The sequence below is a fragment of the Xiphias gladius genome, chromosome 17 (assembly GCF_016859285.1).
Source record: "Xiphias gladius isolate SHS-SW01 ecotype Sanya breed wild chromosome 17, ASM1685928v1, whole genome shotgun sequence".
Classification (NCBI taxonomy): domain Eukaryota; kingdom Metazoa; phylum Chordata; class Actinopteri; order Istiophoriformes; family Xiphiidae; genus Xiphias; species Xiphias gladius.
Window position 1 is genome coordinate 20929111 of NC_053416.1, and position 27836 is coordinate 20956946.

The following is a 27836-nucleotide window of genomic DNA, read 5'->3' on the forward strand; positions in this document are numbered from 1 at the left end:
ATATTCTTATTATGTTTTTTACTATGAGACTCCTCTAGTTTTGTAAAGGAAGATAAACACATTGTGAAACCCACATTCATGCACTTTTATTGTGGACACATACATTTAAACCGTTGCTAAACATACTGTTTATCTGCGCAAGACATGCACAGAAAACAGAGAATCAGCCTGAAGGCAAGAGATGCTGTAGTTACTTTTAGTGTTAGACATGAACAACATAATCAAATGACATTGAGATTGCAAATCATTCATCAAGAGATGCCCGAGAGAATTTATTAATACATGAGATTTCCACTGGACACAACTTTTCTCTTTAATCATTCATACTCTGTATTCACATTAAACACATTTCCCTCAAGGGGAATATGTGCTTAAAAATTTAGCTTGTATCATGGATACAAGGGGTTTCTGCTCTCATATTTTATGATTTGTAAATGACCACTACAATATTAAACCATAGCCCTAGAGGCTTGTAATGCTTTTTGAGTGGCAAGCCCCTGGAATTTAATGTAGATTTGCCCCAAATTCACTGCCAGTCAGTGACAATCCTCAAAGTGCTATCCCTATGGCTCAAACACAAGAGAAGATACTGTTAATGCAGAGCGTTTCATCATTTTTTAATTGAAGACTGAAAACTGGGGTTTAGCTGACTAGTGAAAGGAGTATTGAGATCTTGAGACTTTTTTACAGTATAATTTTGACCCTGTAAACACATTCTGAAACAACCATTTTATGAATCTAATCAATAATGTTCACATTGACAGTAACTGTGTCCCAGAAAGAGTGTTTAAATTGCACGATTCCAGTGTATATTTAATTCTGTCTGTATTTGTGTCATGGTGTTTTGCGTGGACTAGCTGGCTGTGCTGCACTTTGACTCTTAACCTCGTTCACAGATGACTTCGATCACACTCTGCTCCATCGGAGCAGGATCCAGGCAGCGGTGGGCCGAGCTCCCCACTATCTCATCCAGCAGGAAGTGTACAAGGTTCTCATCGGAGACAAAGCGCCACAGGTACATCTGCAAGTAGTGGCAGTCGACTTGGATCTGCTGCAGCCCGTAGCGGCCAAAGGTGCGCAGGCGGACGCATTCTAGGAATGTCTTTAAACTGATTTTTATGATTCCCGTCATCACAGAGACCTGGAGCAAGGGAGGGGCGTAAGAGAGATGTTTTTCACTGAAGACGATATTAAGATTTAAGAGCATAACAAAGATCTGCACTCACCTTGTTGAACTCCACTGAGCTGAAGATGTCTATTCTCTCAGAAAACAGCTTGTGGATGTTGCTCAGTAGATTGGTATCCATGGGAGCACTGCAGGCACATAAAAGACAAGTCACTCAAATAAATAACCATCAAAGCAATGACCTTACTCTTATGATTAGATTCTGCTCAATAGCAACTGCCCCCGTGCAATGGAGGTAATACAGATAAGCTGCATGCTGCTTTTTGTATGCCTTTCACACAAAACATTTGAATAGGCCACTCATTGGACTATATTTATCATTACTTCATCCTGGCTGGCATTTTCAAAATTATTCAATAATGGAACAAAAAGCAGATTTTTCAATATTAATATAATTATCTGTACATCATGCGCTACATTGGTATAAGAAGAGTACCAAAATGTTTATTTATCTTGGATGCTGAAGAATGGCAATTAAAACTGTTGCCCCACAGTAACTCTGCAGTATCTAATGGTTGATATCATCAACAAACACAGCTCTAACCCTCCATACAGACATCTGCAGTTGAATCATGCAGCTGTCACTAAACACTGTTTTGCTGCAGTATAACTGGGCTGTCTGCAACTCTGGAATGAATTCATCATTCTATCCCTGAGAGAGTCTGATAAGTTAAAAATACATTAGAGGGTTGTCAATAAACCAAACAAAACCAAAACTGCTTGATGACTCTTCTCTGTCTCACAACCTAACCAGTCTGTTTGCAGCTTATGTACCTTGGAGTGTAGCTGGCAGCATAGCGGGGCTGCTGCCTAGAGCTGCTGTAGACAGAGAAAGTCCTTTTGCTGGAGTCGCTGCTGTGCGCTTTCCTTACACCTTCTTCATACAAAAGTCCCACCTACGGTGGAGCACACAAAGTCCATAAGACAGCCTGCTCGTGCATGATGATAAAGCATAATGACTGGACTGGAAGACGTAGTGCACATGACGATGTTGTGATTATCCAGAGTTTTACCTGCACATCAATCGAGGTAGTGTCCTCTACGACTCTCTTCATCACAGCACGGACATTTCGTGGCTCGATGGTGTTAACCCAGTCTCGCGTTTCGACACTCTTTCTTAGCATCTGTGAGATAATCAGGCCCTGAACCTGCAAAAACAAAGGACAAAATATACAAACTTCTGACAAAAGGGTTATTCGTAGAAGAAATATTTTCCTGCATTGATGTCTCTGTTTTCCCTCAGTAGGAAAAGTAACTCGGTGAATGTTGTTGTGAAAACCTGCCTTGACATAATGGTTCAGTAGTTTCTGTGCTGCCTCCCTGGCTTCTGCACATAAAGTTGTGACGGATGTTACAGGACTGTGGTGCTGAGAAAGTACAGAAACAAGAATACTTGTAGTGAGATGGTAGTGAAAAAGGTTACCATTAGGAGTGAACTATGTTAATTTTACGGACTTCTTAAAAATACATTAAAAAATGATATACTGCATTTATAAGGTAACAAGCCATTTACCTGCACAAGGAACTGTTCATCTGTGAGCGTGAGTATGTAGGAGATAGTAGAGGTTTCATAATCCAAGCAAAGGCGAGACAGGAGCAACAGGAGGGCCGGAGGAGTTGAACCTCCTTTGTCTCCTGCGGTCTCACAGAACTGGCGAGAAGACTGGCACACAAACTTTATAAAGCTCACCACCAGGCTCTCACGTACACCCTGACTGCAGAACTCACCCTACAAGGAGAAGACAGACAGAAAGGATTGCCACTGTCACTGTGCATAAACAAAACAAAAGGTTACAATTACAAAGGATGTCACAAATTGAACAATGATTTCATCCCAATACCGAAACTCAGTCTTTATTTTATCAATTCCTGTGTGTTCAGTAGTGCTTTTAGCTAGTGGTCGAGCTTGAGTTCATATGGGGTAGAGCAGAAAATTATTTTTTGGGGGTAATCTGTTAATTTATCAGCAAATAAACAGATACATTATTTACCTTAAAGTACGGCTTGTTAGAGAATGTAATGTCCTTGGCTGTGAAGAGATGCACTGATGCCAGCACCGACTTAATCTGATTGAGAATAGAGGCTGACAGGGAGGAAAGCAGCTCTGGCAGGCTGGTCGGAGCATCTCTACCAGAGGCTGGCCCCCCAAGAAGAGCTCCGCTACCAGCCACTGAGGGACCAGCCACAGAGAGCCGCGGTGTCGCCAGGGCCTGCCTCACATCCGTCAAACTGTCCATGTAGAAGCTCTGCAGAGCAGAGAGGTACTGCTTGACTCGCTCTGTTGCTGCCCGTATCACAATCTCAGTCCCCTTGTTTGGCACGGCAGAGCCTGGCAGCAGTTTGGCCACAGCTTGAAGTCTGCGGTGGAAGCGGTCGAGCGCGCGGACCAAGAGGGAGTTATCCCCGACCCCTTTTTCCTCTTGTATCCTCCGCTCCACGAGCGAGAAATAACGAGCTGCCAAGGCATCCACAAAGGCATGCAGCTTGCCATTTGCCATCTGTGGGATATTTTTGGACGCCAGCTCTCCTGTCTGAGCATGGTTGATAAAAAGTTCTTGATAGGATGTAATTACTAAACATAAGCTGCTGACAAATTCATTGCAGCCTCTGTCGATAAATTCCAGGATGTCAGTGTTTGAGCTGGGAGAGGGTAGAGTGCTTGTTTTAAGGGAGTTATCAGGCGGAGATCCAGCACCCGCAGTTGATGACGACCTACGTGCAGAAGCATCTTTCACAGCTGAGGCCGAAGGGTACGGTCTTATCTCTGCTTCCAGGCCCTGTAGGTCCGACTCAAGTCGAGATCGTGCATGGCTCAGGAATTTATCACAGAGCTCCTCCGCTGGCTCATCCAACTGTAGCAGAAGCTCCACACACTCTGATAAATCTTTGGCGCTTGACCCACCATCCCTGTGAGCACAACAAAACGGGCAGAAATTGTTGATCTACAAGAAATGTAGAACTCGGGACACAAATAAAACTCTTTTCAAAATTTTTCAGTGAAAGTGCAAAACGAATTTTGCACAACCATGTACTTACATCTATTGATGACAAAGCATCTGTACCTTAATGACATCAGTACATGCATATACAATGTGGAAAGTTGTATAGAAAGAAGAAGACTAAAAAGAAAGATGTTTTACTGCCAAAATTTTCCATCAAACCATTAGTTAAAAATGATAATTATTTATGATTAAATCTGGGCAAAAGTATGTCAAAAGTCCGAATGAACAAAATTAATATTTGTCATTTTCTAATTATTTTATTTAATCTTTATTTCTTTGGTTTAGAAAATCTGCGAGGACACTTGTCGGTCACACTTCTTTCTAGATGTAAACAGGACTCTTTAGTGTCATGTTCCCTCACAGTGGCATCTCTAACGTGAATAACCTTCAGAAATTCCCACCTGAACTTCTGTCGAAGCTCCTGCGCCAGCTTGTCCATGATAGCGTGACAGTCATCCTGAATTCCTTTGAAGGAGGGCAGGTTGCTGTACTGCTGCAGCACACAGCGGGCATGGCGGTGGGAGCTCACTGCCTGAGCATACGCCTGCAGCTCCAGACACTTATTCAATCTAGCAGGCAGTTCAAACAGAAACTGCAGCTTCCTTAAAAGAGTATGAACCCCTGAAGTGAAACATGGCAAGACAAAAAAAAAAAAAAAAGACGTGAAAATAACCATCATGAAGCGACAAGCCGCACGCACGCGCGCGCGCACACACACACAGCTGACTAAGCAAAATACACTACAGCTTAGGTCTCACCTGAGAGTTTTGTAATCTGTGCGTGCTGGTCTTGAAGAGTACCACTGATAGAAGCACTGAACTCTGTGATTGCCGCCATGTTAGCAGACAGGCAGTCCATCTCATCTTCCATCTTTTTGAAGTCATTCTTCATTTTTCTTATAGTGTCTGGAGACACATGGAAGTATGGCTTAAATGTCTGGGTGTGCACGGGTCAACAAAACTTGAAATTTCAACAACAGCGTGTGACACGTTCCCTCACCTGTAGCCGATATGAACTTGTTGTAGTTTTCATACACCAGCGTCTGCATGTCACTGTCCAGAGAGCGGATCTGCTTGACCATGCAGGTCTCCTGGTCCATCAGCTCCGCAAGAGAGCACTCTCTTCTAAGCTGCATTTTCACATAAGACAAACAATGGTCACGGTCACAGTTAAAAAGAGTAGATGTAGTGTCAAATTATTATACACTGTCAGGAAATGTTCTAATATTCAACCACTACCATCACCCTGCAAAAACAGGTCATATTTGTATTCCACTTAATGCTTAGTCACTTCCTTGAGATGTAAAGTCAGCCGAATGAGCAGTGGTTCATGTATACATTGTTTGGTAATGAAAATTCAATTATATTCCCACTTAGTCTTGTTTCTTTTGGAATCGCAACTGTCTACATCTTTACATCTAAATCCATATTCCCCGGCACATTTCAGGAGACTTTGTAGCGTTTCCTTTCAATCAAATACTATTATAATTTTTCCGTATTGCATTACAGCAAATGACAATCCGGGTATTTGTATTTATATGCACTGATGGAGACAGCAACTTAGAGATTCAGTAGGATTCTTATAGAAAACAGGCTGCATCTATATTCAAATTTCGCTTGTTTAATAACAGCGTATCTATGTTAGTAGGGCTGTAACCTTAGAAGTCCCATGTAAAGCTGATATTGACTTGAGCTTTAAACAGCACACAGCGCAGAGGCCATTATGTGAGTAATTAGACAAATGTATGCAGAGGACATGACAGTAGAGGTCCCTCACCTTGTTAAGGTAGAGCTCGGGGTCAAAATGAGGCCCGTTGATGTCGCAGGGATCCAGGGACTCCGGCTCCTCTGCGGCCTTTCCTTCCTCGTTCAGCCCGTAGTAGAGCTTCAGCATGCCGTGCACCCTACGCCTCCTGCCGGGGCCACAGTCCCCCGAGTCCACCACCGTGCCGTCCGCGTCGACGTCCATTCTACACTCCGGCCAGCTGAGAAATGTACAAATAAAACGACGATAAACAAAGACGACAGGCGTCCGGCTGGCAGTAGACAGCTCTCAACCGCTGCCTGCACACGGTAAATTCTTGTTCAAGAATGACTGATATCCGTGTAGCTTAGCTGTCTGCTAATATTAACAAGGCTTCTCAGAATAATAATTAGAAAATGTCATATTTCTCCTAAAACACAAGCAGCTGGCTTGAAAACGTTATTGCTTCCGGGTGTGTAGCCTATCCGGTGTTACGTCGTCAAAGAGTCAGTGATGTCACAAAAATCGCCCGTCGCTTAAGGGAGGAACTTCTTGTAGTTCTGGTCGGGAAGTGCGCAACTGCGCATGTCATAGTCTTAACTACAACGGTAAACTGAATCAAAGATTGAATGCATTTACTAAATAAATATTGATATTTTTTGTTTGCTAATACTCAGAGGTGATAATTACTACAATGAAAAAAAACCAATCAAAAACAAAATGAAACCAAATCAAAATTATAAAATGAAATTTTAAAAAATCATACACATAATGTATTATGTATGTGTGTTTGGAATACTGTATGGTACTCTAAATTGTGGCCTTAAGGAGAAAAACTGCATGCAGATATGCACAAGGGGAATGAAGAAGAGGAGACATTTGAAGGTAGAAAAAAAAATTCACAAAGATTCAAAAGCTGACAAATATCTAAATATTAGATCATGGACAATACTGTGACAGTGGAATATATTCCTGGGATTTTGGTCAGGTATTTTAAATTAATTATTCAAAGTATAATAAATAATATTTTTAAGTGAATGTAAAACCTTTTCTACAGGAGTAATCCCAAAGCAACTCTCTAAATAGTCATTGAAAATGTTAAATAATGCTTACGTCCCTGCACATTATTACAAACATGAAACTTTAACAATACAATATTTTTCCAAACTTTATTAAATGTATCTAGTTGAAATGATACAGTGTGTGTATCAATTAAATTAATGGTTTAATTGTAAAATAAATCTACAATAGTTGTAAAAGCAGAACACGTGACAAAAAAAATTGATGCTGAATAAAATCATACATATGATAACATGTTAGTTAAAATGAGTATGGCTTCAGTACACTAAGGGTGTAGGTAGGGAGGTCGTGAACACAATTTTTCACAGCTATTCTCTGAGAAACAGGGCCACTTTGCATCTGTTTATTAAAAAGAAAAAAAAAACAACATATCGGACATATTTCAATGAAGGCAGAACTGACTGTCCACTGCACTGAAAGGAATCACCATACACTGTTCAACAGGCAGCCCAGTGTAGTTATCCAGTTTATCTATATACTCACATCCGCTAAGAAAGATGAAATGCATTGTCTAGTTGAAAATGTGGGAAATACATTACAAAACACAAATCATTTTTTTTTAAACCATAGCACTACCAACATTCCTGGTTTCCAAGCACCAATGCAGTCATTCAGATGCCAACTTACAACAAACAAAAAGGCACTTTATGTTTCTGCAAAGTGATTGCTTGAGAAGATAATGCTTAAAATGACCTCTTCATTCTAGTGTACAAACACTGTCAAGTATATGAAAAAACAAAGTAAAAATATTCTCTCATAGATACTAACAATCAATACAAAACAATCTGCAGATGTAAAAGATTTAAAAACAGTGTATTAGTATTAATAGTGCAGAATCACATAATGTGTCATCTGTCGGAATGCCTATTCTACAATGTGACATGCATAGTGTACATTAGCAACAATATACTGGACTGCTGCAGTTAGGGTACAGACAGTAGCTGACATACAAGTCAAAAGCATAGAAATGTAAGAACATTCTGCAGTTTGCATGCACAGGAGAATCAGGAAGAGTACATGATGTCACCACATGTCAAATGAGGAGATATGGCAGTGTTATATAGATGTATAACTTCTTTCACGGCCATTTCTGAGGTGAACGTATCTGTTAAATGTACAGCAGAGACAGAAACTGCCTGTATCAGCATTGGGGGTGAAGTTCAGAGAGACACCTGGAGGGACTCTGCCAGGTGGAGACTGAAATCCGTCTCTGGAGCGTTAAGGTAGCATACTGTGTTGCAGCATGTTAGATAGGCTTGCTTTGGTGTACAGATGTAGATTTCAACAGCATAGTCAAAGGTTCTTGGTCAGTTCATCCCTGCTATATACACAGAGTAGACTGTCACTGTGAAGTGACAACCACATATCTCAGAATTAAATGGTTTTGAATTTATCAGATAAACTTGGGCATTGAATTTTTCTTTATGGGTTGAAAAAATTGTCCTACTTTCTACCATGACTAGTTACATGGTTTTCTCCTGAAAAAAACCCACGGGAGTGTTTGAAATAGATTGTCACACAGCAGAAAAACAGGGCGTCAACAACATTATACAAAGATAGTGTTCCCTGCCCTATTTCAAATGTCAACCATGATTGTGTTTGTGAGAAAAACAATCATTTAAAATGGCTATCCAAAACTTATACATTTTAAGTTGCAGTTTGAAGTTTGAATTTTTTTGTGTAATGTAGTGCTGATAACAGTTTAACAGCAAGGTTTCTTTTATTTTAGTCTCTCTCATGTCAGACGTTGCAGAAGAATGATATTGCATCAGTTTTACTTTGCTAATCAGGTCTGACCAAGCCAGTGAGAGTCAAGTCCAGACCTGTGCATGGATGTCACTTGTACTGATGGTGCTGATTAGGAATATTAACTTGGATATGCAAACTCGAAAGCAACTGCAGACTATTTAGTGGCAGGAATAGCAGCATGGTACAGTACGTTAATTGCTTGGGACGAAAGCTTTTATTAGAGTAATTGTCAGTTCTTTTTTTTTTTTTTTTTAACTTACTATATGGTTTGGGTAGTTTGACTGATTTGATTCTTTCATTGGAGTGAATTAACTTATGCTCCCCAATGAACACTTAATACTATGAACTTGCAATTCTGGCTTCTACAACTGGATTCTGTAAAACGCCTGTTTTATCCTGTTATTTCACGTTTCGACCAAATTCACACTATTCTGCTTTTACAAATAAAAATTCTTTTTAAAATGTGGGATGTGCCACTTGCATTTTCTTTCCATAATAACTAGCTGCAAATAACATCAAATATTAATTATGTCAAACTCTTAAATACATGAACATACAAGAATCTTCCACAATACAGCCAATGAGCTCCCATACAGACTTTTTAAGATCAGTAACACCACACACTAAACATTTCTACCAGTACTTTTTTAAAGTGGCTTCACCCTTTCATGAGAACAAGGCACTGGCAGTTTAAAAAAGCAGAATAGTGGGAACATGCCCTTATATCGTCCCCTGAAAGTGTCTCTCATGCTGACTGTAAAGAGCTTCTGTTAACTCTTACAGATCTGAGGAGCATGTTTATTGTATAAGGGGGTATATTGCGATGTTCTTGGTGTTCAATCCCCAAGGAGAGTTAAAGTAAAAAGAGGTAATGCAGTGGTTATACTCATTTTAGGTTTAAAGTTTTTGAATAGTAGGAGTAAAAACTTCTCCAGAGCGCTGCAGAAAGGTCAAAAAGGTCATGAGATGTCACACAGTCATCATCTGAGGGTTTCTCTAAGGCTTGTCTCAGACGTATGAAGGAAGTCCATCACATGGTGCTCAGAGAATATTTTCCTTTATGTGAGGCCATCTAATGAATAGCCACTTCAGTTTAACCTGGGAAGCATAGCTGTTAATAGATCTTTTTCTTTTTCACATTGCTGTACTCTTTTAATCTACACAACTTCAAAAGATAAATATCGTCGCACGCACTTAGATCCCTAGCTTGGTCCTTTGCATGTTCATATATTATCGGTTAAATGTCTCAAACTCGTATCAAGTCTTTTCTTTAAATCTCAGTGTAAAATGTTCAGGTTTGGTCTTTGAGAGGAACGGGTCAGAGATGATCAGTGAGTTTATCCCTGCTCCAGACTCTCTGTCACTTGCACAGCAGAGTACGTGGGTGCAGACGCCTGTCGGGTGAAGAAGGACGCAGCTCTTTTCGGCTTCAAGCGTTTGATTTCTTTTCCTGAAAGACAAAAAAGGACCAGTATTGAAAAAAATTCTCCAACTGCAGTTACTACAGGGAGATTGACTTGGCATAGAAGTAGCTCTAACTCTAAAGAGATTACACCGTAAATAGGCTAGGACCACTAAATGTAACCATTAGACTCACCATTGTCCACGTAGCTGATAGTGTTAAGTGAGTGGACACGACTGCACACAACACTGCTTTGCCTGTGTAGCATCCCGCGCCGTCCACCCCGTCCGTTCTTGCTGCTGCCATCTTGCCCGGCGGGCTGCTGAGACAGACTCACCTCACCGTCTGTTTCAGCCGAAGCTCCTCCCTCAGCCGCAGACTTCAGCTCCACACAGAACTCAATGAAGCCGCTCATTAGCTCTGCCTGGTTCGAGAGAAAAAAATGACAAATTACTGAATCTAATCCTTAGAAGTAATGTAATTAACAGCTCTACTTAACTTTCTGATGGTTCATTATTGAACCACAGACATATAAAAGGTCACATTTTCCAGCCCTGGATTAGGGTCTGGTGTGATTATTTCTGACTGCCTCTACCACTATGTAACATCTCTTCACCATCTGTTTGCTCAGACAGTCTTCATCAACCCAAGAATCACTGAGTAAGGATGATATAGATAAGAGTGCAGGAAATTATTTGAACTTTTTTAGGTTTCAACCCTAATATCAAGTGTTGTGCTCCGGTAAGAAGAAATAGGTACAGCAGCTGCACCCGATCCTGAAGCGCTCCAAAAGACCAGGTGCACTGTGCTCTCCAGAGATGGCTGCATATCCTCTCCCCTTGTTGAAAACATTTGAAGTGAGACACAGATAAGAGGACTACATCTGTCACCCTCTCCAGCAGCAAAACGATGTTAAATTCATTCAAACTACAGCGGAGACGGTGGAGGTGTCACCCAGGTCAGGACGGGTGCGACCCAAAAAACAACAAACCAATAAACACAACACACTCAACAGTTCTGAGGCAATCTAGGCTACAGTATACGTGTTGGTTTGTCAAACTCCAACATACTGACGTATGTACAGATGTTAAATACATGGTTCATGATTTGTGAATTTAATTTTATTCCACAAACATTTTCTTACTTGTTTTGAGTAGATCTTTAGTAACTTGTTGACAGGAGTGCCGTCTTCCTCTCCATCAAACTCCAGCCAGAGAATGTGTGAGTCCCCCTCCTCCTCGGGGTAGCTGTGGTCCCAGGAGAGCTCACTGAAACGCAGGCCAAGCAGTACATGCTGCAAGAAAACGTGTTCAAGGTGAGAAATCAGGATAGTTTCATGAAGAGAAATAAGTGCTAAGTACACACACGCACATTGTGAGAAACATGGCGTTGTGTTGCCGTTTTACAGAGCTGTCAAAAAAAAGAAAAAGAAAAATCCAGTGCTCACCTTCTCTTTGACATCTATCACATAAACTCCCTCCAGGCAGATCCCTATGTTGACAGCTTTGCGTTTTCCCCTTTGGAGGATCCCTTGCACTGGTTTGTCAATCTCCCCACAGAAGAAAGCACACCTGTTTGTGCAGTTAATGTCAATTAAAAAATGTCAGTTATTTGAGGTATATTTATCATTGCCTTTGAGTTTTAGAACAATCTTTTGTAGACAAATATAGAGTATAGATGGCTCATTACCCAAATTCTTACCCATAATAAGGCAGAGTATGACATGTGTTGAGGTACTGGTGTAGGAGTTGTGTGGGCTCAGGAGGGTTTCCAGCAGATGTGCTGATCTTTCTGTACTCCTCCAACAGGTTCTGCTCCAGCCCTGCCTGACGGCTCGACTTCCCTCTCAGAGTGGAGAGTAAACCTCCACTCCCAATGGCAACATGTGCAGGCAGAAAAGAGGACAGCTTCTTCTCTCTGTCGAAAGTAGAGAAGAGAATTTTATAGTACACATTTAGTGCATTTTATCTGTGCAAATCCGTACAATGAAATCAAACAATTCATTTGCTAACATTCACCTCTTAAGTTCATGTCGTCCTTTGCTTCTGTTGCTCTGTCTTCATGCTTAACATGAAGGTGCATCAATGCATCGTACTGTCTTGTGCCAGTGTATTTTTTTTCTTTAATGCCTATTTCATTTAAATATTCTCTTCAGTGTGTTTTAAGAGAAAGGCGACAGGCCAAAATGCATTGGTCTCACAATAAAGTTCCTTAAAGTACAAGTGTTGCCCATGTTTTGACAACCTCTCCTCAATTGCTACCACTCACATCCTGACAAAAAAAAATCTCCTTAAGTGGGACAGCTTCTGTTCTTCAGCGTCATAAAGATGCAACTGATGATTGCCTGGAGATGCTCTGAAAAGAGTTTATAATCTGCAACCAGTAATTATAATACTGTAATGGTTCAATCAGTAGGTACCCAGATGATCTGATTTGGCTCTACTTCTGACATTAAACGTCATGTAATTTATATGTGCAGGATAAACTAAGTGTCTTTTCTGATCTGCTCTACTGCATCATGATCCATGGTCAAACAGAAAAAGAGAGAAAACAGAAAGTAACCTTTGGACTTTTGGGACGAAGAGCTAATGTTTGTTTTGATGCGGCACACACCTAAAACTATCTATTTCTGTTTAATAATTATTTAACACCAAAACGACAGATAAAAAACACTGACAAGCTAAGACCTTATTAAAACATTGCAAGCAACAAATATCTATTCAAACTATCTATTCAGATATCTGTTACTAACTGTAGGCAGCCAGTAATGTCTTACCTAAGTACCTAAATTAACAACAGTGACTACACTCCTTTAATATTTCTATATTATATGTACAGTGATTCGTAGGCTCTGTCAAGCACTTACTGAGCCCTTTAATCTCAATCAAATCGCAAAAGGCTTTAGAGAGAAAGACAGAAAAGCACTCCCATGATCATCCCGCTCCAATCAAAAATGTCATTTTGTGCATTCTTGCGCTTGGCACGTACAAACCAACAAGCAATTGTAAATTACTCCACTCGCACAATATGAGCGTTATCAACATAGGAAAAAATTAAAGCCTCTACCCAAAAAAAAAAAAAAATTGCCTTGACTTTTTTCACAGCGCATGTGGATTTTCATCCAATTCCAATGTTTTGTTGTTGATTGTGCCACAGTACTTGTAGCTGCTAAATCAACTAGCTGCCCTTTAAAATATCTGGGTTTATGGACATGAGATTAGTTGTGCTTTTTACATCATCAAAATGTTTCTAGTACATTGAGCTGTAGCTAGGCATCCTTTCAACATCTGATAAAAATCAACAGTATAGCCATGATGTACTTCTTCATTTTCTAAAAGGGCGAACGATAATCGAGTCAACTTTGAACTGCACAAAAGGTTAAGCAAATGCTGGAGCCAAAGAAAGGAAAGTCAAGTATGAGCATGTTGATTATCTTACCAGAAGATGGCAGATTTTAAAATTAATTTCAGTGTATGTCCATATAGTTACACCACATGTATCTATTGCCAACTTCATTTTCATATATTCAGCATTTATTTCAAAAAAGGCTAATTTGTTAAAAGAAATAGTTGAACACATTGGGAAATATGCTTATTCGCTTTCCTGAAGAAAGTTATCGATACCACTCTCATAACTGTTCATTAAATAAAAAGCTACAGCCAGCATCTTGTTCGCTTAGCTTAGCATAAAGACTGGAAACAAGGAGAAACAGCTAGACTAGCTCTGTCCAAAGGCTAAAAAAATACCTCTACATCTATATAAGAACCGAAGTGGAAAATCGATAAATTCTGGTTTCATGAGAGGTTATGTACTGGTCTCTCTCTTGGATTGGAACTTCAGGAAGACATTTCAGTTTTAACTAGTGAGCACCTCTATGCTCACTAGTTTTTGCAAATTAAGCAAAAATGTTTAATCTACATAAACTAGTGAGCTTTAGTGGTGCCTGTAGATAGATTAGAGCCAGACTAACTGTTTTTCATTGTTCCAGTCTTTATGCTAAAATAAGCTAAACCAACCATCATCCCCAGGCTGCAGCCTTACATCGAGTGGTATTGATCTTTTCAACTAATTCTCGGGGAGAAAGCAAATAAGTGTATTTAGCAAAATGTCACATTATTCCTTTAAGAGAAAACCAACTGTAAACAATGCCATCATGTATAGAAAGAAAAAAAACTTAATTTTTGTTTTACCAACCTTTCTATCTTACCTTATAGTATATGTAAACTGTTGGCTGTCCAGACCAGTTCCCTCATCAAGAGCAAGAGACAAGGCTCCAAGACCTGTCCAGTGCTCAGGATCGCAGGGGTATCGACCTGTGAGGATGTTGTTCCTGGCCTCCTCATACAGAAGTTTCAGCACTCCCTCATCCTCGATCTGCTCAGGAGTGAGACAATGTCAACAATTATCCAACACTTACCTGGACAATTAGTTGTTGACAGTTAGTCTAAGCCCAATATCTTTGAAAGAAAAATTTTTTTAGGTTTTTTTTTTTTTTGAATCCATTTTTTTTTTTTTTTTTTTTTAGGTTTTTTTTTATTATACTTAAATTGGTTCTAATGAGCTAATATAACATTTTTTTTTTATTTCACTTTTCTGCCTTGCGTTAAGCACTTTGTAACTTTGGGTTTTGAAAAGTACTCAGTACATAAAGATTATTATATAACAGAGCAAAACATTTTTACCCCAATAGCCCTTCTGAAGCCAATGGAATGGCAGTTCTGATTTACATGAAAAACCCATTATGACCACTGCACTCTAATGACTTTCATACATTAACCAAAAATCTTCATTAACATCCACTGAGCATGTTATGAGTCAAGAGTTTTACTAAAATTGGATCTTTAGTACCAAGTGAAAGATGGGGAGGCTGTTGCTCAGGAGGTAGAGTGGGCTGCCACTAACCAGAAGGTCGGTGGTTCAATCCCCAGCTCCTCCAGTCCAAATTTCGAAGTATCCTTGGGCAAGATACTGAACCCCAACTTCCCCCTGATGTATCATTGGTGCGTGCGTGTGTAGAAAGCACCGTCCACTTATAAGCGCGCTATATAAGTATCATAACCATAACAGTGCCTTCATAATTTGCTCATACCTAAGATTAATTGAAGTTTTTGCAGAGAATTAGAGTTAATAGTACCTGCAGCTCTTTAGATTTAGGATAAAACACATTCCGTCTGTATTGGAGGCATGGCTCATCTGAGGAAAAAGCAGAGGACAATGATGCGTTAGGATTAGGTGATTGCATTTTCAGATCATTCAAATAGATGAAATTCAGCCGAATCACCCAGAGTGGAGGAGTGAGGGTATAGAGACAAACACTGCAGTAGATGTGGGGATAACATCACATTTACGACTCAAGGCCCCTCCAACCCACTCTGCTATGGCTCACAGTCCTGTACTGTGGGTGGTATCCCTACCTACTCCAGAAAAACACAGTATTTTAACGATTATGCAATTATTCGTGATCCTTTTTGTTTTATTTGTGGTAAGCTGTCACTGTGTCACCAGTTCACTGGACGAAAGGCACACAAAAGTGTGGGCTGTTCTACTTTGACCGGCAAAGTAATCAGAAATAACACCAGACTCACACTTCACCAAAACTCCACTGTGGCTAACAATTCTGACAGAGCAATAACCAACAGTTGTACTTTGTAGAAATAAAATCCTAGTTGGGTCTTGTCCCAGTTAACTTAACAGAAAGTTGAATCCTTGACCACATTCATTAGATACATTTTGGTTTCCTTCATCAATACTAGACTATGGAGTATACTGTATACTGTATAACTGTATAACACACTGCATCATAAAAGTTGCATTCAATGTCAAAAGGAATTGTAAGTATGCATTACAATTTCTCTTAATCACAAAATGTTATCATAAATTTTTATGATCACACATTGTAATGCTTTATGATTATTATAGGACATCATAATACACTGAAGGTTTGTAACACCCATAATAATGCATTATGCATGCATTTAAATTGATAAGTTTCTATTACACATTAAATGGTATAAGATTCATTTGACTCCTACTCCTTGATTATCTAATCAGTTGATTAATCAACTTTCAAAAAGTGGTTCAAAATGTCTATCAGCTGGAACTAGGGAACTTTTGGCATTTTTCCTTGAAAAGTGACTAAGACGAATAACTATTTATCAAACATGTTGCAAAAAAAAAAAAAATCTGTTGATTGTTTAATCAATTTATTGAAGGATTGTTTCAGCTCTACTCAGATTAACTTACTTTAAAATTGGAAACAATAATACTGTTACACACTCTATATGGCCATCTCTGTATGATAGACAGGTACTTTCTCTAAAACAAAAAGGGTAAATATAGTACATGACATTTTTTTAATGTTCAGGTTATCTAATGTGGAAAGGATTTGTCAACATATGGTTGACGTTACTACACATTGACTGTAACATCCCTAATCCTAAAAGTGCTTCAAAATAATAATCATATATGGTAAAGATTTAAGGGTAGAAATGTCTAAAAAGCCAACAATATCTACTCTATACTGTAAAAATATCTCATGTTGTCTAAGTTATATTACTTCTCTTCGAAATATCCACTTAAATGCAGTAACCGTAATCTTTTCTCACTTTTTTCCTGTTCAGCCACAGGTGTTAATTGCTTATTGTGCTGACTACTACTTTTCCTTTTATTTATCCAAACAAACCTGATATAACTTGTATCCTTTAGTTGCCCTAAGTAAGCTAGAAGGCACAAACAATTTAAGTAAGCTACATATGCAGAGCGAACAGCTGAGAAAAAAGAAACAGGCGGTGCTCAGCGTACACAGACACACACTGTGTTTGGACATAAGAAACCAGGTTACCGAGAGGAACAGGCTTAATGCAGAAAATCGTGTAGTAGTGCATCTATAGTGGATATAAAAAGTCTATACACCCTTATGAAATTGCAGGTTTTTGAAATGTAAAGACAGAAATAACAACAACATAAATGTCAGACCTTTTCCATCTTTAATGTGACCTTCCAACAAACAAATCCAGAGAAAAAAAGATTTAGTTATTAAGAAAAAAAAACAAAAAAAAAAACTACAACACCCTGACTGCGTAAGTATGCACACCACACCCAACTAATACTTTGTTGAAGCACGTTTTGCATTTATTACAGCTACAAGTCTTTGTGAATAAGTCTCCATTAACTTTGCACATCTAGACGTTGGCATTTTATCCCACTCTTTTGCAAAAAAATTCTAAGTTCCTCAAATTGCGATGGGATCTCCTGTGCAAAGCTCTCTTTAGGTCATTCCACAGGTTTTCAATGGGACTGAGGTCTGGACTCTGACCGGGCCATTCCAAGATTTCGATATTTCTTTCTGAAGCCATGCCTTGGTCGACGGATTTGTACTTTGGATCAGTGTCATTTTGGAAGGTGAAATACCTCTTCATCTATAGCTTTCTGACAGAGGCCAGCAGATTTTTGCACCAAAATATCTTGATATTTGGAACTATTAGTTATCCCATCTATCTTGACAAGAGCCCCTGACCCAGCTGAAGAGAAGCAGTCCCAAAGCATGATGCTACCACCACCATGCTTCCCAGCTGGTATGGTGTTCCTTGGATGATGAGATGTATTGGCTTTGCACCTAACAAATACAGTATCTTTTACAATTAAGGCTGAAAATTTTGACCTTTGTCTCATCAGACCATAACACATTTTCCCACATTGTTTGGGGTGACTGAATGACTCTTTTGGCATAATTTAGATGGGCTTTGATGTTCCTTTTTTGTAAGAAATGGTTTCCATCTTGCCACCCTAACCCACAGCCCAGACATGCAGAATACGGAAGATGGTGATCACATGCAAGGAGTGACAAGTACCCACCAGAAATTCCTGTAGCTCCTTTAGTGTTGCTGTTGGCCTCTTGTTAGCCTTCCTGATAAAATTTTCTCCTTGTTCTCTCATCAACTTTGGAGCACTACTGGATCTTTGCAACATGTCTGCGGTGCCACATTTTCACCACTTATCGATGATGGTTTTGACAGTCCTCCATCGTACATGCAATGCCTTTGATATTCTTTTATATCCCTCCCCCGATTGGTACTTTTCAACAATTACTTCTCAAAGTTTCTTTGGGAATTTTTGTTGGACCACAACTCTCCCAGCAGGATACAGCAACATCTGACTTTAATCTGGGTTTAATCAGAATCACTTTCACTGATGGTAGGCGTATGCTATTTACCTACATACATGATTTTTGAATGGATTGGTTAACTATGAACACAGATACAGTCCCCATTATGAAAGGGTGTGCATACTTATGCAATCAGAGTGTTGTAGTTTTTTGTTTTTTCCCCTAATAATTAAATCTTGTTTTTTTTCTCTGGATTTGTGTTTGTTGGAAGGTCACATTAAAGATGGAAAAAGTCTGACATTTTTCTTTTGTTATTTCTGTCTTTACATTTCAAAACCCTGCAATTTCATATTTCACAATAAGGGTGTGTAGACTTTTTATATCCACTGTGCATACATCTTGACAAGCTGGATATATGATGGTGTATCCTGAAAAGAATGTAGCCTTTTTTTCTTTTTTGGATTGAGTTATTTGATGACGAAGGAGAGGACAGGGTCTTTAGTCAGAGAGCCTTACTTTATCTTATTTTGAACTTTTTTTTTTTATTCCACAAAGAATCTACTGCTTAGCTGTGGGAAACAACATGTGGAGTTCTTCATTTCAGTTTCACTTTTACTCGAACTTTGAATTTAAGGCATATTGTTACAAGTAATGATCTTTCCTTTTCTTTACGCTTTTTCTACACTGCTATCGCAGCCACTTTCTTTCCCTGTCCTCACTCACTTTCATGCCTTGATTAAAAAAAAACAGGTTTCTTGTTTTGCCTACTGTCAAAAAATCTGGCTACAAATTAGTGCATATAAACACAGCAACATACAGACCAAACTCTTACCTTGTGAAATGTCTTCCTCTGAGGCCTCAGTGAAGCGATACAGCAGGTCTTGCCACTGCCGACAAAGTTTGTAGGGTTGATGCCTCACCTTTAACTGCAATTCTGAGGAGTATGGACAAAATAAAATGAATACAGAGATATGTCTGTTTCCCTGCTCTGATTCTTGTGCTATATTTAATATATATCAAGTCTTTATCATTTGGACCCAGACATAGAGACACATATTCTGCCTGACATACTGCGAAAAACATCATATATTATGCAATATTTGGTAGCCACTTTTTAAGATAGAAGCATCCATATACACATCAATATTCTCATAACTTCAGTGTTTGCCTATCATTTGACCAGATAAAGAGTGATAGCATTTATGAGTGTAGAGTGTAAAGTTCTTACCGAGCAGTGGAGAACACAACCAGAAGGCAAAAGCATCCTGTGCAGACTCAGGAATACGGAGAGCCTCACGAACACCGCGGCCCAGCTCCTGCACAGTGACACTGCCTAGCCCTTCTACAGATAAGTGGACTGCACTGTCACCAAACAGGTATATTAGCACATCTTGAGCTGTGTGAACAACAGCAAATATACAAAATTAATCAAAAAATAAACAAGAAAAGAAATAAGCCAAACAATACCACATTACTATTTGCTGCATCATACCACGGGAAAGTGTTGCAGAAGAAGCAACACTTCCTCTTTGCGAGTGATCATCTGATGAGTCTGGAGGAAAACTGCAATCATCTCCTTCCATCTCTAATCTGAAACACAATGGCCAAATTCAAAATCAAAGTCAGGGTACAGTTATATCTATAAGTATTTGGACAGTGACACAATTTTCATAATTTAACCTCCGTACACCACCACATATTTTGTAATGTACATGTTATGTTACTGTGTATATACAGTTAGGTTCAAGTATTTGGACAGTAACACAATTTTAGTCATGTAGCCTCTGGACACCACCACAATGGATTTGAAACGAAGCCATCAAGATGCGACTGAAGTGTAATTATTTTTTTTAAACGGTTAATGCAATATTTTCGTTAAATGCCTTGAATTAAAGCTGAAAGTCTACACTTCAATCACATCTTGATGGCTTCATATCAAATCCATTGCGGTGGTGTGCAGAAGCAACATTACGGAAAATTGTGTCACTGTCCAAATACTTATGGACCTAACTCTATATACACAGTAACATAACATGTACATTACAAAAAATATTGAAAACAGCCTGAAAAAGCCTATAAGCCTGGACTTGAAAAGTAGTCCAGACTCCAAAACAGCATTCATGAGTGAGATGGGTTAAAAAACAAAAAAAAGATGATATATACTCCACATATGTGGCAGATACACAAATGCCAACATTGGCAGCACGTCTGCAGGTGTGTCCTATCTAGCTTTGCAAAATGCTCTACCCATACTTCCTATCCTTAACTGCCTGATGAAGGACAGAGGACCTGGAAGGATTGTTTTGATTTATATTTGTGATGAGATAGGATATGTACAAAAATTGGTTATTTTGTCAACACAGAACTGGTTTCTTAAAAATCAAATCAGAGCGGCCAGCAAATGAGTGTATGTGCATGTGGTGTTCATATTAACATAGTTATATGTAATACTTTTACTTTAGTCTCATACCTTCAAAAAAGGCCTCAGTAATTGCTTCAGTGATTACTAAACAGATAGAAACACGAACGGGTAGGTCTTTCTCAATGACATAAGCCACTTTATCCATTTCCTTCAGTCATGCTTCAATGCAGAAGTAATCAGGCTAAATTAGCCCAGATTTCACCATGCACCAGTGCCCCCATGTGGAATTAGACGGGAAAGGACCCTATACAATCGGAACATCCCAGTCGACCACTGTTGACCTCACCCTATTGAACTGAAATGATCGTTTGGCCCCAAAATTTCACTGTTACTCAGTCCCATTTATGTATTATTTTAATATGGCTTAGATCATTTACACAATAGTCTAAATAACGTTTCATGGTGATAAATACAGGGGTATCACGGGAATAGCCCGAGGCCCGTGCGACAAAGGTTAGCTAGCTAGAAAAGTTTAACTGGATTGTTCTATACATGCCTAAACAATGGCCAAGATATGCCAGGCAACTACTCAACGCTACTAAATTCCATTTCGTTGGCGTTAGCTAAGTTAGCTTGAAGACAGGGGACTGTGCTATTTATTGACGCACTGCCATTGCTACGATACTTTTAGACCTATTAATACAATAACAATTTAGTCGCCTATCTGGTGAGTTAGCTAACTTTTGGTGTTATCTCAAACAGTCTGCTACAGCTACCGTTAATGGTAAGTGATGGGACAAAATGTCTCTGTTGTCCACCTACCTGCCAGTTTCCCTATATTTTCCTCCACTCGCTGCTTATCCTGGGTATGATCCCGCTAATTCTGTAAACAGTGTAGCTAAATACATCAGCTAATCAGCGAGTCGCTGGTATTTCCCTGGCTAGCTTGCTGTCTAAAACTAGCTTTCCGGGCAGCAGCAACAGTTACAGAGAGAGTGACGGTCGAACGATCCGGTTGTTCCAAAACTGCTCTTTCCTGGGTGTGACAGTCAAGCTGTGAGATTTGAAACACCCCAGTAACTGACGTACTCATAAATGAAGCAGCTATTTAAAACATCAAATACCCCAAGCTGTTTGTCGGGAGCTAATTTCGACGCACGCCCAGTGACAGACTGAGTACGTTTTGAACGATTTTACACGGGACCGGTTCTAAAAGGTACGATCCCGAGAACGATTCGAAACGCCAGACTGCTAGTCGTCGTGCCGTCACGTGATCAAAACGTCGTCCCGGCTGTAACTACGCAGGCAGCAGACGCATTTTTTTTTTTTTAAATCTGCTGTAGGTTGCTAGTATATTTATTCACTAACAGTAGGTTGCAGCCAAAGTTAAACCAAAATTTTAATTACAATTTGAATATTAGACTGTTTATAACCAGACTCATTCCCTGTCTCGCTGTGGAATTACAAAATGCTCTGCGGGTTACGTTATTTACACTGTAATACATTTTAGTCCATTGAGTCATGCACCAATTCTGTGGTAATGTTAGTAGCACGTGGACTAGTTGTTGTTGTACCATACTGACATGTTTGTTGTAGCCCTCCAGGTTGATTTAAAAAAAAAAAACCCGTATAACTCTAATGCAATCAATTCCCACCACATGCAAAGGCTATCGTAAGCCACAGCCTAAAAAAATACCATTAGTCAACACCTCTCTGACACCTTCACAAAAGTAATATTTATTGCATGATTGTGACTTAATTTGTGTTATTGTATGATTCTAGTGATCAACAGGTGTATAACCTGCCACCACCTGCAAATATTACATAAGTCTGACATCAGTTTCAAACAAGAGTAATGAATGACTTACACAATACCATATACAGTATAACCAAATTGTGGAAATAGTGGACATCTAGTGGTGAATAACAACATTAAAGCTTAAAAAAAAAGACAAAATAATGCATATATAACAGCAATTATAGTAATAAACCTGAGTCCCAACTAGTACTGATGATTACTTTTACTTATTAAGATATGCATCCTGGCTGTTTTGCAATAACAATACATGGGAAGCCTCTCACAGCTTTATTGATTCTACACCCAAATGTTAAACTCTTGTTGTTTCAGTGGCAGTCTGCTTAGCCCCAAAAAATCAGTGAATACACAGTCATTTTTTTAAAAGGGCTTTTAATAAAGCTTTTCACATGAGTTGATATTACAAATAGATTCCAGAGATGCACCAATCGCTTGTTTCTGGTTATAAAGAGAGTGTAGAATTCTTTTATATTTACTGAAGGGCCCTGAGGGAAATTAAGGGGTAAATACTTTAGTGCGTTGTATTGTTTTTCTCAGAAAATCCCTTCATCAAAGGCCCAAGGAGCCCCGAGATCACAAACTCTCAGCACGGTATCTGCATCTGAAAAGTTAAATCTCAGTTTGATCAAGCTGAGATTTATTTTTTTTTTTAATCATTTTTTCATTATTTAGTGTTTCATAAGGGAAACTTTGCAGTGTGCTGTGCGAAGGCAGACAAAGCCTTCGCATAGTTCACTCTGCATCTTACTTCCACCTTACGCAGGTGTCTAACTGCAAGGGTAGCAGGCTGAGTATTAACAAATGGGATTAAAAGCTTTTACAAAGGTGAGAGAACAGAGGACACACTTGATGGCTTTCACTGCATTACTGACTTCGATTAATCAATCTTCTTAATCCTATTCTTGTCATTGGGAGGGAGAAGAGAGGCAGAGAGAAAGTAGCATCTTGGAGCACTTATTATGGAGGGTGACATATGAAGTTTTAAAATGTCTCCATGTATTATATTTACATTAGAGAAAGAAGGAATTAGTGACTTTACTCCATAAGGCAATTAATAACTTCAAACTTTAATAAGTCATCTGTTATATCATGTCATAGTCCTGTTGCACAGTGGAGCTTTGTGCCTCTTGTCTCTCTACAGTCAGCTTTACATCCTTTTTTTGTGCACTACCTTGTGAATTACTGTTTACCTGGTGATTGATTGGTTGATGATTGATTTATTGCTTTTTACATTGACAAGTATCGTAAGAATTAAATTAGTAATGCACATCACCTTCAAAAGCAATGAAGTGATTTGATGTATTTGTGGAACTGTAAACAAATTTAACAATAAGGGGTTTATCATTCATGTAAATGACAGAAAAATAAAACTGAGAAATAATAAAAAATAAAGAATGTGCTCATTGAGTTTGACCATATTATTCATTTTAAGCAGTACTGACAAGTATCTCAAAAACAGTAGAAATCGTGGATTTACAATAACTTCTTAACAGAGAAGGTATCATTTCAGCACATGAAATTTGGATGGGCAAGTATAGTAATATAGTAAACATTTACTTTACCTGTTATTGTCATCTGACAATAAAAAATACTATCCCTAAATCTATGAAATTCATAGAAATCTGTGTTTCATGTTCTCTTTTCAAATTTAAATGATCACGCATTGGTTGCGCTCTCTTGGTAAAAATTATTTACATGTGTGTACATCATATGTTGTTTAGGTGGTCGCTCCTTCTGCAGGAGTGCCCTCTTCCACCTTGTTTGTAAGCAGGAGGAACTTCAGCACAGGGTCGATGTACTCCATGATGGTGTCTTTCACGCTTTTTTCCAGCAGGTACCCTTCTGTCTCGATTTCGGTATTTTCCTTCCCTGCCACTGCTTCCATTGCGGTCTGCAGGAACCGCAAGCTTACCAGCACAGAACCCTGGGAAGGAGGAAGGCAGAGAAATGGGGGAGCAAGTTAGATGTACAATGCCATCCATCACATTGTTTTATAACCTCTTGGCAGCTGTACCAATCCCTAAAAAGCCAATTTTCTGCCTTGTACAACCGCCAAATTAAAAGTGCACTGTAGCACCGCCAGCCCTGCCTGAAGTCACTGTGGGACCACTGTAATTCTTCTCATAGTGTACCTGTAAAAGGAAGATTGACAGCACTCCACCCCCAATGGTGTTCATCAGACCCATATAGTAGTTGACCAGGGCCTCTCTGCAGCCTCGGAGGTAGATGTTGAGCTCCTCTGTCTGGTATTCGTAGTTGTAGTGAGCTGAGTTGTTGGTGAGTTGATACTGGATGCATGGCCGTGGAGAGCTGGGGTTGCAGCAGCTGAATGGGACACCATCTACCAAGTAACGGCCATCCACATTGCTCTTGATGCGGCTAAGGAAACAAAGAAAATATGTGTGTCAGATTGCATCTTGAAACACAGTACTGTAATTAGATGTCCTTCTTTTCCCATAAATATTCACTGATGTGAAACTCACTCCTACCATTTTCCCACAACTTACTCTTTCACTTCCTTAGAGCTGAAATCAAGGTAGCGGTTGCTGATCCACTGGACCTCAAACCAGTCCCTGTAGTCACTGTTTCCACAACACTGAAACTGCATCTGCAGGCGATCAATGTTCTGTTTCTGGAAGCAGCGGCCCGGGGTGTCTGTGTCCTTGTAGAAGCGGATGCCGTTCCTCAAGCCAACCTTCAGAGAAGACTCCAGACTGCCCTTCATTGCATAGCTCATGATGACAGCTAGCAGCATGAGGACAGTGAAGAAACACGAGACAGCAAAGTAGGGCTTCAAGAAGTTCTTCCAGCGAGGAAATCGCCCAGCATCCAGGGCATCCTGACAGATCTTTGATGAAAAGTAGTTGATACCCAAGGAGGCCAGACCAACTATCATGAGTGTATTGGGCACAACATGTATGTCTGTGTTATCCATCACCTGTAAGCAAGTCACACAGTAATGAAATCAATAAAAGTTACATTTGTTTGAGATGGAAAAAATACATAAGAATGTATCTCATTAAAAATGATGGACAATCTTTCAACAAATATCTGAACATATGCTGTATTAATACCTGACAGAAGTAACGCTTTTGCATTAAATTATCTGAAAATTCAAAATTCACCTGGAAATATATGTTGACATCCATAAACAAATTAAATTTAATTGGTTGTTTAAAGAAAAAAAAATTCACATCATTTTTTTGGTATTTGTAAAATATTCAGACTTATAATTCTATGGCTGCAATTTTAAATGTAGATGGGAATAAAGGTATTGTGCCTATTTTTATATACATCTCCAAATAATTCAGCCTGACTGTACAACCTTGAATTTAAAGTTAAGGGAAGATGTGCTAAATGCACATACAATAAATGTCATTCTCAGCTTTACAGTCAGTCACAAATACTCATAATTAATAGCATCTCGGTTTAATACGAGTCTATTTAGCACTCCAAGCTGTTGGACCTTAAATGTGTTGTTCAAGCACACCTACAGCTCTGTATGTTCTGTCCCCTGTTAAATGTGCTAGTGCCCTGTGAGGTTATGAGACTTTATGTTGTGTGCAAATGTGTTTCTAGGTTCTGGTTCCTGTTTTTTTCTACAATTGCAGAACTGAAAAAGATAACGTGGACTGATGGCTATATATTCAACAGGAAATGGGTGAGCTCCATAAACAGGATGTGCAGTATCCTCTTACTTTAAAGTGGTTGATTTTAGTTAAAAGGAAATTTTTGGTGCACTTTTTTAAAGACGTCTTGCATTCTGTGAGAGTGATGACACTGATGTGACTTTTGTGCAAAATAATGGTGTAAACTGCAGTGTAAGAAACATTGTGGCATGACATGATACATTTCTGGTAGCCTCATAAATTCTGTTTAGTTTATTTATTTATTATAGATGTCTTTCATTTTCTTTTTTCTTTTCCCATCCATAATGTTCACATATCCATTTACACTTTTTACAGCCATTAAAGCGTGTAAATAGAATACTATCATAACCCCCGCTATCAAAAGATTTAACTATCAAAATGGTTCAGGGCCCTTCTTGTCAAAAAACTTCTTAATCACTGAAAAAAAATTTTTTGGTAGTTTTAAAAATGCCAGAAACAGTTCAAAAGACTGTGATAGCATAGCTTTCACACTGAAGATGATGTTTTTGAGGCTGAAAATATTTTATTGCAAACTATTTCCATGCGGGAATAAAATACAACGAAATAAGCTTAAAAAAAAAAAAACTGTAGTTTTGTTGATGATGCAAAGTTGTGATGACAGTCTTCGAAAATGTGGATTAGGATGATTAAGACTGACAGAGCCTGGTTTATTAAATGATGAGTCAGGATCTAAAGTGGGTCACAGGTGTATCTATCTCTCCATTAACAAGGATATTTCTTTGCCGGTATCAAAATTTAATTTATCCTTTCAAAAGACTTTGTCCGATTTTTAAGTTCTCTCCCCAAATGATTGCAGCAGCATTTTAAAAGTAGGTCAGGCACAGATGGCATTTGTCAGGTATACTTGATGTTAATTATGTAATCAGTGCATTAGAGTGTAATCACTTATGTTGTCCCTGAACGTAGATATTTAATGCACAATTTCGAGTTTAGAATCATTATTAGCAGTTTATGTGTTATCTATTTTCTATATAGTCTCTATAGACTATATAATCTCTATCACGCTAAGAAAATATCATTACATGTCACTCATTTTACAATTAAACAGTAATTAAAATCATTGCAATTTTTTGGTAAATCAAATGTAAAAAAAAAAAAAAAATGTCTATAACAACAAAGCTTTGTAAGTATGAAATAATGAAGTCTGTGCATTTAAATTTGAAAAAGTACCTCTGCCCTCCGGCGGAGCTCCAACTTAAGGATGCACCCCAGGCTGAAGGTTACAGCCCCAGCCATTGTGGCACACCAGGAGAGAATCCACAGTCCCTGGGCTAGCTTCACCCTTTTCTGAAAGGGGAATTTCATTTTCATCACCACCATGGTTGCAGCGATGGGCTCTGAGTCTTACCGGGGGAATAGGGGAAGGAGTGCGAAGAGGCGACGAGGGACGATGCTGTGCTTTGTCTGTGAGAGAGGAGCAAAGGTGAGAGGCAGGACTCCAAAGGCTCAGAGATGAAGATGACAACGATGAAATACAACACGGAATTTGGAAAATGGACTAGTAGCAACAGTGCAAGCACAATCAAAAATAGCTGATAATAACTTTGTGAGAAAAAAACCTTTTTTCAAAAGAGTCAAGATAACTTAGCACAAAATCCTTGGAGAATAAAGTTTTAAAACTTTATATCCCAACTGGTGCATCTCCAACTAATCAGATGTTAGTGCATCAAAGTTCACCTTATTTGTCTCCCCAGAAAGTGCTGAAAAAAGTCCAGTTATCT

General features: G+C 39.0%; 3 protein-coding genes across 4 annotated transcripts; all 3 read right to left on the reverse strand.

The window, feature by feature from the left end:
• Positions 1–75: 75 nt before the first annotated feature.
• Positions 76–6458, reverse strand: vps51 (VPS51 subunit of GARP complex). The gene is made up of 11 exons (XM_040151295.1): positions 5965–6458; positions 5188–5317; positions 4947–5093; positions 4590–4809; positions 3178–4093; positions 2700–2915; positions 2470–2553; positions 2200–2334; positions 1961–2082; positions 1227–1314; positions 76–1141 (listed from the first exon to the last, which is right to left on the reverse strand). The coding sequence occupies exons 1-11, from the start codon at positions 6154–6156 to the stop codon at positions 881–883; spliced, it is 2511 nt and encodes an 836-aa protein (XP_040007229.1). The 5' UTR covers positions 6157–6458; the 3' UTR covers positions 76–880.
• An 882-nt stretch (positions 6459–7340) lies between these two features.
• Positions 7341–21897, reverse strand: frmd8 (FERM domain containing 8). 2 transcript variants are annotated; one of them, XM_040150575.1, is made up of 11 exons: positions 21451–21897; positions 19759–19856; positions 19495–19662; positions 19099–19200; positions 15297–15355; positions 14370–14536; positions 11864–12079; positions 11610–11733; positions 11307–11456; positions 10358–10586; positions 7341–10210 (listed from the first exon to the last, which is right to left on the reverse strand). In XM_040150575.1, exons 2-11 carry the CDS (start codon positions 19847–19849, stop codon positions 10098–10100), a joined length of 1419 nt encoding a protein of 472 aa, XP_040006509.1. In that variant the 5' UTR covers positions 19850–19856; positions 21451–21897; the 3' UTR covers positions 7341–10097. The 2 variants fall into 2 exon arrangements, with proteins under 2 accessions (XP_040006509.1, XP_040006510.1); XM_040150576.1 differs by lacking the exon at positions 21451–21897 and adding an exon at positions 20737–21393.
• Positions 21898–24161: 2264 nt separating this feature from the next.
• On the reverse strand, positions 24162–27435 carry rom1a (retinal outer segment membrane protein 1a). The gene is made up of 4 exons (XM_040151090.1): positions 27286–27435; positions 24952–25382; positions 24577–24823; positions 24162–24368 (listed from the first exon to the last, which is right to left on the reverse strand). Exons 1-4 carry the CDS (start codon positions 27433–27435, stop codon positions 24162–24164), a joined length of 1035 nt encoding a protein of 344 aa, XP_040007024.1.
• Positions 27436–27836: the final 401 nt, after the last annotated feature.

Coding starts and splice junctions, on each gene's coding strand:
- vps51 (XM_040151295.1), bottom strand. CDS start 6,156: ATGGACGTCGACGCGGACGGCACGGTGGTGGACTCGGGGGACTGTGGC. Junction 2,554..2,699: donor ATGAACAGTTCCTTGTGCAG/GTAAATGGCTTG, acceptor GTACTTTCTCAG/CACCACAGTCCTGTAACATC. Junction 2,083..2,199: donor CTACCTCGATTGATGTGCAG/GTAAAACTCTGG, acceptor GCTCCACCGTAG/GTGGGACTTTTGTATGAAGA.
- frmd8 (XM_040150575.1), bottom strand. CDS start 19,849: ATGGAAGGAGATGATTGCAGTTTTCCTCCAGACTCATCAGATGATCAC. Junction 14,537..15,296: donor CTAAATCTAAAGAGCTGCAG/GTACTATTAACT, acceptor ACTCCTGAGCAG/ATCGAGGATGAGGGAGTGCT. Junction 10,587..11,306: donor TAAAGATCTACTCAAAACAA/GTAAGAAAATGT, acceptor CTCTCGAACCAG/GCAGAGCTAATGAGCGGCTT.
- rom1a (XM_040151090.1), bottom strand. CDS start 27,435: ATGGTGGTGATGAAAATGAAATTCCCCTTTCAGAAAAGGGTGAAGCTA. Junction 24,824..24,951: donor AGCTCTAAGGAAGTGAAAGA/GTAAGTTGTGGG, acceptor TTGTTTCCTTAG/CCGCATCAAGAGCAATGTGG. Junction 24,369..24,576: donor TGTCAATCTTCCTTTTACAG/GTACACTATGAG, acceptor CCTCCTTCCCAG/GGTTCTGTGCTGGTAAGCTT.